Source organism: Balaenoptera musculus, chromosome 3 (assembly GCF_009873245.2).
Source record: "Balaenoptera musculus isolate JJ_BM4_2016_0621 chromosome 3, mBalMus1.pri.v3, whole genome shotgun sequence".
In the NCBI taxonomy this organism is placed as follows: domain Eukaryota; kingdom Metazoa; phylum Chordata; class Mammalia; order Artiodactyla; family Balaenopteridae; genus Balaenoptera; species Balaenoptera musculus.
Genome location: NC_045787.1, coordinates 153,803,426 through 153,819,109, shown reverse-complemented (window position 1 = coordinate 153,819,109; position 15,684 = coordinate 153,803,426). Strand labels below are relative to the sequence as shown.

Below are 15,684 nucleotides of genomic sequence, written 5' to 3'. Positions count from 1 at the left end.
ACTCAGGCTCCATTATGGTCTCAGATTCCTAAGCCCCCTCCTCTGGAAGCTGGCCAGACCCAGGAGGTGTTTGGGAGGGAGGTCCCAGGACAGGTTTCTGCAGGGAGAGAGGAGGAGTTTACCGTGGCAAGGGTGTCTCTGACACACTCCCCCCCATTAGAGGGACGTGGAGGTGGCTAACACGAAGGGTCTCAAATACTCCCCCTGCTCCGGGCTCCTGCAGTGGGCTGTGCATCTCTGGCCTGGCTCCTATGTGAAGCGAGGCCCTGGGTCACTGGGGCCTGGCTGCTATCATCTGGTGGCTGGGTGGGGATTCAGCCTGGGGCAGGGTGGGGTGTGACCTCCTCCTTGGGAACTGTAGGATCTGCCTGTCAAAGCCTCCTCCTGGCTGAGTTCTGGCCTGAGGGACAGCCCTCTCTCTCCTGGGCGTGCCTGCCCCACGGCCCCTGGAGACCTGGGGCTCCACTACTCCCCTGGGCAGTGTTGACTTTTGGGTCAGACTCCCTGCCTTGGTGCTGTGGTTGGTCAGCAGAGGGTGCAGCCATGAGGCAGGCTCCCTTGTCTCCATGGAGACCTCCTCCCCCCCCCCCCCCCCCCGTCAGGACCATGGCTGCAACCACAATCACCTGCCCAGGGTGGGGAGTCCTGGACCCCAGCCCCACCACTCTACTGCCCTGCAGGGAAGCTTCTCTCTCGCCAGGTATGTGAGGAGAATCCCCCATCCTACAGGCTTGTCCCCACTCAGCTGGGGGCCCTCTGTGCGTCTTCCCTGGCCTTCTAGGTTAGGAGTTCTTCGTGGCAGCTGCTGGTGCTCACAGCTGGACAGGACTACAGAGAGGCCAGGTCAGGGCAAATGGCTCCTGTGGGCACTGGGCCTCCGTGGGAGCCTCTGTGGGGGCCTCTCTCTGCTCCTACCTGCCCACAGAGCATCGTTGGCAGGACACAGAGAGAACTCGGTGCCCTCACTCATGCCGCATCCGTAGCACACACTCAAGGGCAGCGACTGCGGCTCCCCCTCAGGCACCACTCAGCCTCCTCGGGCCAGGCCTGGGCCTCTGCACACCTGGCAGGTGAGAGGCTGTAGGAGGGGGAGGATGCAGAGAGGCAGGTCCAGGGATGGCCACCCCACAAAAGACAAGCAAGTCCTGCAGTGCCTGTGCACGTGCAGAGAGGTCAGCAAATGCTCTGTGTCTGTCTCCCTGGCCCATGAAGGCCTCAAGGGCACTTTTACAGCATTCAGAGGTTGGCACCTCTTCCCCTACCAATGCCCCAACATGAGGGAAGGAGAGATGGGAGACTGGCCTGAGCCCCTAGCCGGCAGTTTGCTCCCTTCCCACACAGCCCACCTTCCTTGGTCTCAGAGCTAGCGGGGCGGCCAGGAGGGGGTGTCGCAATGGGCAATGGCATTTGGTAATCCCGTTGGCCCGTCCTGCACAAAGGATGGAGCCACCTGAGAGCGGAATGCAGCTTGCGCCCCACTATAGCTGCGGCCCCTGACACCGCCCGGCCGCCAGCACGGCCGGCGTCCTGATTACCTGCTGGGGCTAATGAATCTGGCTTTGTGAGCCACTGTCACGCCGCGTTAGGCCCACAATGGCTCTCGATATTTTATATGAATTTCCTCCCTCGTCGGCGATTAGGCCATAGCAAGCCAGTCATAGCAACCGGGAGGTATGCGCAGCCCAGGGGCCTGGGGCGTGAGGGGAGCTCGCTATTCACACGCTTTAACACAGCACTCCCGAGGGCGTGTGAATCGCCAGCAGCATTTTCACTTTTCTCTTGTGCTTAATCTTGTCGTCGTCGTGGGGATATTGTTTTCTGAGCCGGGCGCGGCAGGGTGTCGCCGGGGTCTCTCCTGGCCCCTTTACACACACCCCCAACTGGGGAGAGTTAATGATATACGGGGGAGGCCGCAGAGACAGTCGGAGCTCCCCAACCACCGTGAACCGAAACACTTTCCGATGAGGGTCAGGGGTTGCAACCTGGATTCAGGGATGCCGGTTCCCTCAAGGGCCCCTTCTTCTCTCTGACCCCTCCTGAGCCCTGTGGCTTGTGCCGTCCTGGCTGTCCTGCCCTGGCCCCGTGCCTGCACGCCGGCCCTCCGCAGATCAAGCCGGGACACACAGGGAGGTGGACAGACCACCCCCTGGAGCCTGGCCAAGGGAAGGGGCTCTGCTGGGGAGGGGACAGGCCATGCTGTCCCCTCTCCTGCTCCTCCCCAGCCCAACCCCCAAGGAGAATGGGGAAGAAGGCAGGCAGACATGGGTGCTTGTCCCAGGGCTGTCCAAGGGCACGGGCGGAGGGTTGCGAGGGGATGAGCACTGTCTGGGGAGCCAGAGAAGGCAGCAGGCACCCGGAACACACTTGCAGAGACCTTGATTGACACCCACAGACCCTGCCCCTAGGTAACCAACAAGGACTCTGACATGATGTGCTTTGAGGGGGTCAGCCAGGGCCCCCAACTCAGCTGCCCAATGGGTGAGGGAGGTCCAAGTGCAGACCCCACAGTGAGAGTCGGACCACTTCTACCAGCAGCAAGGCTCCCTCTGCCAATGGGGATGCCCCACTTGGAATGCAGATGTGCAGGCCCTGTGTCCTCCGGGTCCTGAGACCCCGAAGGGAGCTTTGGAGGCACATATGCTGGAATCAGAGGCAGGGTTGAGTGGCTCCCCCAGTCTCTTCTTTAAGGAAGCCATTGTAGCCCAGGCTTGGGGGTGCCTGGGAAAGCCACTGCCAAGGGCACTATACTGAGGGCACTAAACTAGTGGATGGACACAGGCTGAGGCCCGGTTTCTAGAGGCCATTGATGATGAAGCTGGGGGCCACGCCCCACCTGTTCACGCTGACGTGCTGGGACACCAGTGGGAGAGGCATCAAGGGTCCTGCTGCCCACTGTGGATGACTCACCTCTTTATGGCCCCTTCCATTTCTCTAAGTTGCAAATGCCCCACCCAGCTGAGACCCAGGCCCCCCCCAAAGTCATGTGCCACCCACAAACCCACTGGCCTGGACCTTGGACCGGCTGCACCCACTGTGCTTCCCTAGGGGCATGGCCCTGGCTGGGCTTCCTCCAGGAGTGTCTGCTAAGGCACTGAGGTCTGGGACCTGCCTTCCCTGCCTTTTGGCCTCCCCACCCCTTCACCTCACTGGGGGTCAAGAGTGGGTGTCGGCCAGCTCTCAGGGAAAGCAGGCGCTCCAGGTGTCCAGGGGCCTGCCTGGAGGGACAGATAAGCCGCAATCGTGTGCCAGCCTTCATGCACTCAAAATTCTTCAAATACTTTCTGCCTAATGCAGGTTACGTGGTTCTGCTGCTGTGGAAAGTGAGGGTGGAGGGTACTTCTTCCGAGCCCGGGTTCACCTCTGTCACTCAACCCTACGTTCCTTGGTGGCAGCTTCTCAGGGGTCCACCTGGCCCACCCAGCCCCCAGCCCCAGGCCAGGCAGATGGTGGTTTGTGTGTGTGTGTGAGTGTGTGTGTGTGTGAGCTGGAAGCAGGAGGTATGAGCACACGCTCTTTCCCTCTTATCCTCACCCCACACGCACACCCTCGCACACCTCCACACGGAGCTGGGGCCCTCTGCTCAGCTGACAGTGTTAAGCTTTGTTCAACTAGGCCGCCTCAGCAGGGGTGGTCAGGCACCCCACAGACCTTGCCACAAAGCCTGAGTGACCTCTGACACGATTAGGGTCGCCCTGACCCTAATCCAATCAGATTGATTACTGTGAGTGTGGCCCGGTGGCCAGGCGGGGGCCTCCACAATGGCCTCCCAGAGCTGGCCTCTCTCTGGGGCACCTGGAAGGCTCCTTCCTCCTGGGCCATTCAGCTCTGCGCCACAATGAATCCGGCCATTTCTCAGCCCCGTGGCAAGCGATGGGGGAGAGAGGGCTTCCTCTTTCCCATTAGACCAAGTGGTGAGGGTGTATGGGAGCTGAGATGACTTTCATCCAGCTGAAAATGGAGGAGGGAGGGAGGGACAAAGATCAGGTCAGGGGAGGGGGGACCAGAGGGAGCAAAGGGCAGAGGAAGGAGCATGGACATGCGGGAGTGGACACGAAGGGGAGAACATACACGGGGGAGAGAGGACAAGAGGGGAGAGTGGACATGGAAAGGGTGGATATGGGCGGAGAGGGACTGGGACACCAAGGCCACACGAGGGTCCCAGAGGCCTGCTGGGGTCTTGGTTCCCCCTGAGAGGCTTTCAAGGAAGCGAGGGAGTGCAGAGGAAGAGGGGGAACTCCCTGGGCCCCCAGCCCAGAAGCTAGTGACTTGTCTGTTCTGTGGGGCAGGCCCTGGGCACCTGCAGGGCCTGTTCTCACCTGGAGAGCCCCTACAGACACCCCTGCCCCCACCACAGGCTGGCACATTCTTAGGAGTCCTGGCCCAGCCCCTTCTTTGTGCCTCAGTTTCTTTAACTTGTAACCATAGTGCTGCTCATGAGATGGGTGCTAGGATTCAGTTTACTGCTGTGTGTAAAACACTTAACACACGGCTCCGAAAGCACTGTATACATGTTTTAAAGAAAGAGAGAAAACCCTTTAAGATCCAGCTCAGACGACCCCCTCCCCAGGGAAACCTGCCCATGTGGGCACCCTCAGGCATATGTGCTCATCCTTCAGTCACTCACTCAGCGCATCCGTATAAAGCACCCATTCTGTGCCAGAGCACACCTTGGTACTGCCCTATGTGCCTGCTGTGTGAACCTGCTGCGCATGGCAGGGGGCCCCACACCAGACCTGAGATCACCCTGCAGGGCTCAGCTTTTGTCCCGGGAGAGTGATGTTGAGGTTGGAGGCAGGAAACTAGGAGCTGCTCTGGAGGCCAGGAGCTGTCCCCCAGGTAGTTCCTGTGGGCTGAGAGCTAAAGATAAGAAGGATCTGGAGAGGATGAGGATTGCAAAAATGGCGGTCACAAAGACTGACCCCATTTCAGACTGTGGGGTCCAGTGAGGGGCAGGTGCAGGCAGCTCTGGACTGGCAGGGAAGGTCCATCTACAATGGCGATGTTGGAAAAGTCGCCTGGGAGAGAGCATGGCTGCTGTGGCACCCCGATGTGGGTAACACAGAAGGGAGTGTGGGCAGGGGTCAAGGGGCAGGCCTCAGGGCCTCCACAGCTGTCCTGACTAAGGTGCTTGTGTGTTTGACCATAGCTGGAAGATTGCGGGTTTGGAGCTGAGCATGACAGGATCCTATGTCTGAACGTGCAGAAAAGGGACGAAGCCTGTGGGCCTGTGAGGGTGATGCTGTGCCCCAGGGGTCTCCAAGGCAGGTTCACATATCCCTAGGGGTGTGCAGAAACAGGCCAGGGCCTGTAGGTCGGCATGGGTGATTCCAAGGCAACCTCACTGGCATTGCTACTTCTTCTCCCGCCTCCCCTTCTAGGACCACCCATCTCCAACTTGACCCATGAAGAGGCTCCCAGTTTTCCTGGCACATGTCCAGCCCTGGTGCCATCTATAAAGACGGGGACAGCAAGCTCTGTGTAAATCAGGTGTCTCCAATTTCTTGTTTCAGAATGAAAGAGGACCCAATTGAATCATGAGCTGACAAATTTTAAAAACTTGTTGATAATATATCACTGTGAGATTTTTGGCACAGGTAACTCAGAAAAAATTCAAAGAATCAAGAGACATTATATCAAAACTCTCCCCTTTTATCTGTTTATTTTTCTGAAGGATGATCCTCATGCCTAGATCTTTAAATTTTAAGAACAGAATGGGCCCTGAAAGCTGTTCCTCTAAGATCAGGAGGAAATCAGGGGCACCTGTTCTGCTCACTGCTATTCACCATTTCCTGGAGGCTCCAGCCAGGGCAACTGAGCAAGAAAAAAATAAATAAATAAAGAGTGCCCAGATGGGAGAAAACTGTCTCTATTAGCAAATGACATGAAAATTCTAAGGAATGCATGAAACATCTATTAGAATTGATAAACCTTCAGCAGGGTTATAGAGTATGAGATCAATATTTGAAAATCAACCATGTTGCTATACACCAGCAATGAACAATGCAAAAATGAGATTAAGAAAACAATTCCACTTATAATAGCATCAAAAAGAAAAAAATGCTTAGGAGTAAGTCTAACAAAAGAAATAGAAGATTTGTATGCTGAAAACTGCAAAATGTCATTGAAAGACATTAAAGATCTAAATAAATGGAAAGACATTCCATGTTTATGAATCAGAAGACTTAAAATTGTTAAGATGGCAATGTTCCTCTAAGTGATCTGCAGATTCAGTGCAATCTCTAAAAAACCAAGTTTTGGTTTTTTTTTGCAGAAATTGATGAGCTGATCCTAAAATCCCTATAAGGAGCCCCGAAAAGCTGAAACAAGCTTGGAAAAGCAGAACATAGTTGGAGGACTCACACTTCCCTGTTTTCAAACTTACTGCAGGACCACAGAAATCAAGACAGTGTGGCCTGGGCATAGGACAGACATGTGAACCAATGGGGTAGAAGAGAGTCCAGGAATAAATCCATATTTCCTTCTCTGGTTTCCAGGTGGGGCCTGACCCCACCTGACACAGCCTTCCTCCACCACCAGGATGACAGCCTTTCCAGGTGTACAGGCTTCTGCCTTCTTCCCGAAATCCCTGACATTTCTTCTTACTTAAGAGAGTGGGAACACTAGACACCCCCATCAGGCTCTGGAGCCAGGAACCCAGATGGCACCATGATCCTGTCTGGGCCCTCCCGGGCATGGTGAAACTGATGAGCATACCTCCCTGACCATGGCACAGCCTGGGACCCTGCACCACACACACACTACACACCACACACACACGTACATAAATGCACATGCGTACTACACACAAATATGCACATGCACATACGTGAACACATACGTGTTCAAACACACAGGTACACACTCATACACACATGCACACACGTGCACACACAACCCACACATGACCCCACACACACAATCATGCACATGTACATGCATGCACACACACACTTGCACACACTCACACACATGCCCCCACACTCAATGTGTCACATCACCCTGTGGCCCTAACTTCTCCCACACATGTCAGTGGCCATCCCCGCAGGAACTGATGTGTAATTACCCCAGCCAGTAGCTCTGTGAAGTTGGCTGAGTGGCAATTATTCTCCCATTTTATAGATGGGGATGCTAATGCTCCAGGAAGTGAGCTGACTTGCTGGTCAAGGTCACACGGCATGACTCTCCCCTGCCCCTTCCTGCCCCTAGAGAATACAGGCCAACCTTGAGGGGCATGACCATGACTGCCTGATGTCAGAGAGCCCCGACCCCTTGAACAAACACCACCAGGCCCCACCTTCCCTTAATGCAATGCTCAGTTGCATTCTCAGGACCTCTGCCCACAGTACGCCAGCAGTCTCGGGGCCTGGTGTGTCTTCCTCCCAGACATCTTTTGTTCTTCCTTTCTCTGCATTCTGGCTGCCAAGTCTGAGCAAGGCCATTTGTTCCTCTCATATGTACAGGCCACGTGCTGGCAAGACAGACAGGGCAGCTGGGGTGGGCCTCACAGTACTCATGGGGTGGTTGATGGATGTGATGGTAAAGGACTGAGGACAACGGGGAGCAAGATGTGATGCCGGGTGACGGGGATAGAGAGGGCCAGCATGGGGGATGCTACATGACACAGGAGACAAGGTGGCGTTTAGAAGGAGACTGAGGGAAATGGGCAGGGAATCACACACAAGGCAGAGAAAAGAGCAATGGCAGAGGGATCTGCAAAAACAAAGGTGGAGATAGAACTGTACTCAGTGTTTGAGAGGCAGCCAAGAGGCCAGGGGGGCTGGAGAGGGGCACAGGGAGGATGAAGAAGAGGAGGGAAAAGAGGCAGCAGGGCCAGAGGATTCGAGAGAGCTGGGAGCCCTGGAAGGCCCAAGTGAAGGAGGGGTGTGGTTGACACAGCTCTTTTGGCCTCAGGGACATTGGGAATGGGACCGAGCAGTTGTATAGGAGCCACTTTGAGCATGCAGGGTGTCAGGGTGGCTGGGCTTGGTGGTAAATGGTTGGATTCAGGAATGACTCTGAAGGTACTGCTGATGGGACTTGCAATGGAGAGGACTAATGGGTGACCCCAAGTAACAGAAGGATGGGGCTGTCCTTTACAAGATGGGAAAGCAGGTGTGTGGAAGAGGTGGTACATGGCCTTGGCCATCCTGTCACCAATGCCCCTTGGGACTACAGGGCCCCCAGCAGATCTTTGCTGATGTGACCCACCCTACCTCTGTCCTAGTAGCCTTCCTTTGGCATTCTCTCTTCTTATGTCTTCTGTGGCCTACTCTTGCTACTGACAGCATGTTCAGCTGTGGCCCCTGGGGACCCACCTCAGGCATCGAATCTCTGTTGGCCCATCCTAGATTGGATGGCAGTTCCATAGGTGGCCACACCAATGAATGTCCCATCCTTAATGCTCATTTCCCAAGGTGACCTTGACATGCTATCAAGGGTGGGGTCTGTGTCCCCTACACTAAAATCTGGGCGGGCCTTTGTAACTGCCTTGACCAACAGAATGTGGCACTGCTCAGCCTTTGAGGCTAGGTCTCAAAAGATGATACAAAGTGGCATCAGCAAAATGGCAGAGTGGGGGCCTTTTTCTTGTTGTTGTTGTTATCCCAGGATATTAAGGAAATCTCTGCCAAACCACTAGCTGACTCTAAGCTAAAGAAACAGACTTCAGAGAACCACACATGACATAGAATACAGTAATTAAAAATAGTTTAGAAAAGGCACTAAACAAACAAGCAACAACAACCCATAGTAACAACAACAACAGACCCTGAAGAGGAAGAAGAATCTAATTTCCTGAGTTACCATATTATAATATTCAAAAACTACACATTTCAACAAAAAATTACTAGGCATGCAAAGAAACAAGAACGTATGGCCCATCCATAGGAAAAAGAAAATTAAATTAACAGAAACTATCCCTGAGGAAGCACAAATACTGAACATACTAGACAATGACTCTAAATCAACTGTCCTAAATGTTCTCAAAGAGATAAAGGAAACCAGGAGAAAAATGTCTCAACAAAGAGAGACTATCAATAAAGAGACAGAAATTATAAACAGCATCCAAATAAAATTTGTGGAGCTGAAAAGTACAATAACTGAAATGAAATGTTCACTTGAAGTTTTCAACAGAGTTGAGCAGGCAGAAGAAAGAATCAGTGAACTTGAAGATAGTTTAACTGAAATTATACAGTCTGAGGATAAGGAAGAAAAAAGAATGAAGAAAAATGAACAGACCTGTGGGACACCATCAAATGTAGCAACAAGCACATTGTGGGAGTCCCAGAAGAAGACAATAGAGAGAAAGGAGCAGAAAGAATATATTTAAAGAAATAATGGCCAAAAGTTCCAAATTTGATTTTAAAAAACCTCAAAGACTCAAGATACTCCCAAGAAGCTCAACAAACTTCAAGTTGGATAAACATAGAGAACTTCACACTGAGACATTTTAATCAAACTATCAAATGGTAGAGACAAAGAGAGAATCTTGAAAGCAACAAGAAAGAAGTTATTCATCATGTAAAAAGGATCCTCAATAAGACTAACAGTCAATTTCTCATCAGAGACCAATGAGGCCAGAAGGCAGTGGGATGATATATTTAAAGTGATGAAAGAAAAACACTGTCAACCAAGAATTCTACATCTGGCAAAACTATCTTTCAAAAATGAAGGACTAACCTAGATGAAATGGAGAAATTCCTAGAAACACACAAACTACCAAAACTGACTCAAGAAGAAATAGAAAATCTGAACAGACCTATAACAAGTAAAGAGATTGAATTAGAATTAGAAACCTCCCAGCAAAGAAGAATTTCACTGGTGAATTGTACCAAACATTTAAAGAGGAGTGAACGCCAATCATTCTCAAACTCTTACAAAAAAAGGGAAAAGGAGGGGACACTTCCTACCTCATTCTATGAGGTCAGCATTATCCTGATACCAAAACCAGACAAACGCACTACAAGAAAGGAAACTATGGGCTAATATTCCTTATGAATATTGATGCAGAAGTCCTCAAAAAAAATACTTGCAAACTAAATCCTCCAGCATGTTAGAAGGATTATATACCATGATCAAGAGGGGTTTATCCCAAGAATGCAAGGGTAGTTCAATGTATGAAAATCAACCAATAATAATATGCCACATTAATAGAATGAAGGTGAAACAACGTGATCATCTTAATTGATTCAGAAAAAGCATTTGATGTAATCTAACACCCTTTTCATGATACAAACACTCAACAGATTAGGAATAGAAGGGAATGTCCTCAACCTGATAAAGGGCAGTTATGAAAATCCCACAGCTAACATCATATACTCAATGGTGAGAGACTGAAAGCTTTCCCCCTAAGATCAGGAAGAAGACAAGGGTGCCCACTCTCACCACTCCTATTCAACATAGTACTGAAAGTGCTAGCCAGAGCAATTAGGCAAGAAAAAGAAATAAAAGGATTCCAAATTGGAAAGGAAGAAGCAAAAATGTTTCTATTCACAGATGACATGATCTCATATATAGAAAATCCTAAAGAACCCACACAAAACTCTTAGAGCTAATGAAAAAATTAAGCAAATTTGCAGAATACAGGATCAAAACACAAAAATCAATTGTACTTCTATACATAATCAGTGAACAATCTGAAAAGGAAATTAATAAAACAATATTTCGTTTATAATAGCATCAAAAAGAATAAAAATGCTTAGGAATGCATTAACCAAAGATGTACAAGACTTGTTCACTAAAAACTACAAAATACTGCTGAAAAATTAAGGAAGACCTAAATAAGTGGAAGGCATCCCGTGTTCATGGATTAGAGGACTTAATACTGTTAAGATGGCAATACTTCTCAAAGATTCAATGCAATCTCCATAAAAAAGTGGAGAGTGGCATGGACATATATACACTACCAAATGTAAAACCGATAGCTAGTGGGAAGCAGCCGCATAGCACAGGGAGATCAGCTCAGTGCTTTGTGACCAGCTAGAGGGGTGGGATAGGGAGGGTGGGAGGGAGGGAGATGCAAGAGGGAAGAGATATGGGGATATATGTATATATATAGCTGATTCACTTTGTTATAAAGCAGAAACTAACACACCATTGTAAAGCAATTATACTCCAATAAAGATGTTAAAAAACAAATTCCAACAGCCTTTTTTTCAGAAATGGAAAAACCATCCTAAAATTCATATGGAATTACAAGGGATCCCAAAAAAGCCAAAACAATCTTGTAAAACAAAACTTAAGTTGGAGGACTTATACTTCCCAACTCTAAAACATACTACAAAACTACAGAAAACATAATAGTGTGATATTGGCAGAATGACAGGCATATAGACAAATGGAATGGAATTGAAAGTCCAGAAATAAACCCAGACATCTATCAACAACTGATTTTTGACAAGAGTGCCAGGACCATTCAATGGGGGAAAGACTAGTCTTTGGAACAGATGGTGCTGAAATAACTGGTTTCCCACTTGCAAAAGAATGAAGCTGGACCCGTACCTCTCACCATATACAAAAAATAACTAAAAACAGATCAAAGACCTAAATGTAAGAAGTAAAACTGTAAAACTCTTAGAAGAAAACACAGGTGTAAATCTTAGTAACCTTAAATTAGGTAATGCTTACTTTGATATGACATCTAAATAGGTAAATTGAATCTCACCAAAATTTATAACTTCTGTGCATCAAAGGACACTGTCACAAAAGTGAAAAGACAATCTATACAAGGGAGAAAATATTTGCAAATTGTATTTCTGATAAGTGTCTAGTGTCTAGAATATATAAAGAACTCTGACAACTAGACAACAAAAAGACAAACAACCCAATTAAAATTAAAAACTGGGCAAAGGACTTGCATAGACATTTCTCCAAAGAAGACATTCAGATGTCCAACAAGCCCATGAAAAGATGCTCAACATCATTAGCCATCAGGGATGTGCAAATAAAAATTACAATGAGACATCACTTTGTTTCCACTGGAAGGGCTAAAGGGGAAAAAAAGACAGAGAATAACAAACATTGGCAAAGATGTGGAGAAACTGGAACCCTCATGTGCTGCTGGTGGGGATACAAAATGGCGCAGCTGCTGTGGAAAACAGTTTGGTAATTCCTCAAAACACAGAATTACTATGGAGCAATTCCACTTCTAGGAGTATACCCAGAAGAATTGAAAACAGGTATTCAAACAGATACTTGTAAAAAATGCTCATATCAGCATTATTCACAATAGCCAAAAAAGGTTGAAAACAACTCAAATGTCCACCAACAGATGAATGGATAAACAGAAGGTGATCCATCCATACAATAGAATATAATTCAGCCATAAAAAGGAATAAAGTGCTGAAACATGCTACAGGTGGACGAATCTTGAAAACATTTTGCTCAGTGAAAGAAGCCCTTCTCCCTCTTTCTCTCTCTTTTTCTCTCTCCCTCCCTCTCTCCCCACTTGCTGGAGGGCCCGTCCACTATATTTAAGGGAACCCAGGTCACGTGAAGAGGCTACCTGTGGGTGTTCCTGCTGACCGCAGCATTGGCCACCAGATATGTAAGAGAAACGAGGACCCGCTGAGGTGCAGAGACCAGCCCTGCCTACTGCATCTGCCTACATCTGCAGATGCTGGGACATATAACACATGATTATTATTGTTTAAACTACTAAGTTTTGTGAAAGTTTGCTCTTCACCATAAGTTAACCAACACCCAGCGCTCTTGATCTTCCTCTCCTTCCCAAAATAACCCTCTGGCTCCATGACCCTGGATAACTTCTGCTGTGTGCCTCTGTGATCTCCAACCCTCTCCCTTTCTGTGTTTTTTGTTTCTTTTTATATCTTCTCTCTAAGACCTGCCTGAAGTCCTGGCTCCTGCAGGAAACCTGCAATGGTTAATCTTGTCCCCGTGGAACTACATAATTGCTTTTGGGAAAGGGGAAGCAGGAGGAATCTCTGCGTGATCTTACATTCTTCCCAGTGTCAGGAGCACGCTCCAGAGTGGGTGAGCATTGGAAAGGACCCGCATGGGAGATGCTTACGGTAATGAGGTCTGTGCAACACTGCCCCCCTGCTGGAAGTGCTGTTCCCACACTTGAGCATAGGTGAGACACGAAGGCAGAGAGGAATGTAGTGGCTTGTGCCCACCCTCACTGAGGGGGAAGCTGGCTTGGACCCTGCTGCACGCACATCCCTGGGCTGCCACCTCTGCCTGAAAAGACATGACGGGTGCCACACGTACCTTTGTCCAGCACAGGGCCAAAGATGGCCAGGCTGTTGTTGACAGTGGTGCAATTCCACCGGCGGCCACGGAACTGGTGTTGGCACTCCTGGATGCTGAGCTTGATACCCTCTGCCACACTGGGCATGATCTCCACGTAGTTCCGGCAGAAACGCAGCTGCTTGGGTACCAGGCCTGGGATGCTGGCGCAGAGGATGGGCTGTGTCCCCAGGGACGAGTACTGGGGCCCGACAGCCAGGGACCTGGGGGAGGAGGACAAGGGGGCCTGGTTAGTAGGGGGGGTGAACTGCTGGCCCATGAAAGAGGAGCAAGAGCCAGGCCCGCCTTAGTGCGAACCTTCTTTGGAGGATGCACACAGGCCCTTTCCTTCCAAACACTTGTGCATTCCAGGGCAAGATGTGCTTCTACCATGCAGGAAGCCTGTCCCTATCCTGTACCTGAGACTTTTAGCACAAAACATCATGATGTGCGCATGGATTGACAGAAAGTAAATCAAGGAAGTGGTGGAGGCCTGACACAACTGCAGGTGTCCCCCGCTCTGTTGGGGTGGAGACAGTAGCACCCTGAAACTGTTCAGGAACGCAGAGGACAGAACTCGAGGATACAGCGTGATGCTGGGTCAGCACAGGGGCTGCCCAGAGGAGGAGCTGCTGGGTCTGTGGTAGGAGGGAGGAGGACCACTTCTGGAGCAGCGGTGAGATGGGGTACAGCAGTGGCTAAATCATACGGGTGAAAATCACCGCTGAACTCATACCGACCATGCCAGCTGGCTTTTGGCTATTTACCCAACAGATATAAAAGCATATGTCCACAATAAGATGTGCTCAAGAATATTCACAGGGCTGTGATCATCAGAGAAAAACTTGGAAACCACCCAAGTATGCATCCATAGAAGCGTGGATGAACAGACAGTGTTTACTCTTGCAGTGGAATTCTCCTTGGAAACAGAGAGGAGTGGACTACTGATGCAGAGGGCAGGGATCACCCTGGCAGGGTGCTGAAGAGAGGCCTGACACAGTGTGGGTGACCACGATTCCTCTGATGGAGACCAAGGCCAGGCAACACTGCGGATGTGGACAGAAATCTGGGTAGTTTCCTCATTCATAGGGAGGACTGGCCTGACCTGAAGGCAGCATGAGAGAATGTTCCTCAGGCTGTGCTTTGCAAAATTGTTCCCACTCACCACACGTGCCTATGTAATTTAAATTAAGCAAAATGACAATAAATGAGAGAAAAATTTGGTTTCTCGGTCACACCAGCTACACATGGCCTGTGGCTACCACATTGGATGGTTAGATATTTCAGTCACTGTGGAAAGTTCTACTGGACCATACTGGTCTAGGGTGAAGGAAGCGCTCTGTGTTTGATGGAGGTGTTGGTTACACATGTGTTTATGTGTCAAAACGGATTGAAATGTGGTCATTTTACTATATGTGATTACACCTTGATTTAAGAGGAAGAACCACCAGGTCCTTTTTGGGGCAGAGGGGAAAGAGCTTCTCCAATCCCATGGTGACATGTTGTTATATTTGCCCATCCCGACGGATGACCCACAGTCCTGTCACCTGTGGATGCACCTGTCTTTGTAGTGGGGTGATGGGCTCTTGCTGGCAGAGCTCTGCTTGATTCCTCTGCGTCTCAGTGCTTCCTTCACCCCTGGGTGGATACTCCATGTGAATGACTGTGCGGCCAGTGCTACTCTTCAGGGCCGGCTGTGGGAGCCTGCCCCCCATCAACCGCTGATATCACAAAGGCTCTTCAGCTCTCGGAAGGGGCTGTGAAGACCCTTAGGGTGGTAGGAAAAGACCAAAGCATGGGAGGCCCCACGGATCTAGGAGGACGACTGGGAGTGGGGTGGTTCCAGGGAAACAGCCTTCTGTGCCTTCTTACCTAGTCCCCAGAGATCTGTGGACTCTCTTGGCACAGAGAGGTGCAGATGCTCTCCATGCTCACCCAGGCCTTTGGCCTCTGCGCTCTCTCCTCCTCCTCAGGGAGCCGTGTCTCCTCCTCCCTCTGGGTTGTCTGGGGTGGTGTGTCCCAGGCCCCGAGTGGCCCCTCTGCCTGGCAGGATGGTCCCTGCTTATCTGGTAGCTTTCTCTGGTGGGATCCAGGTGGAAATGTCTGTTTCCCCTTCCTTTGTTTGGTGGGGAAACCAAGGCAATGGCAGCTTTATAACCATTTCAGCTGGTCCCCCCAGAGGTTCCTCTGTTTGGCACCTCCTCTCCCCTGGGAGGGCTAAGCACCCCTGAGAAGGTTGGGACAAAGGTTTCTGTGTCCCTCAGCAAGCCACACACCTGCATTATGATGCTGACTTTCAGTAAGTCCTGCTAGAGTCTAACCCAGTTCCATTCAGCTGTGGTGAGAATGATAGGACACAGGATCACTGTCTCTCAGAGAAACAAACCTACCCTCTGGAAATACACATCATATCCTAACATCTTTCCCTCTTCGTCTTCA

General features: G+C 50.1%; 1 protein-coding gene across 1 annotated transcript in view; it reads right to left on the bottom strand.

Annotated features, from left to right (window-relative positions):
- The window catches only part of WNT3A (Wnt family member 3A), a 47,021-nt gene that overhangs the window by 14,893 nt on the left and 16,444 nt on the right, over positions 1–15,684 (bottom strand). Inside the window, exon 2 of the mRNA XM_036848042.1 lies at positions 13,228–13,469. Within this exon, the coding sequence (XP_036703937.1) occupies positions 13,228–13,469 (242 nt within the window). The remainder of the gene's footprint in view (positions 1–13,227; positions 13,470–15,684) is intronic.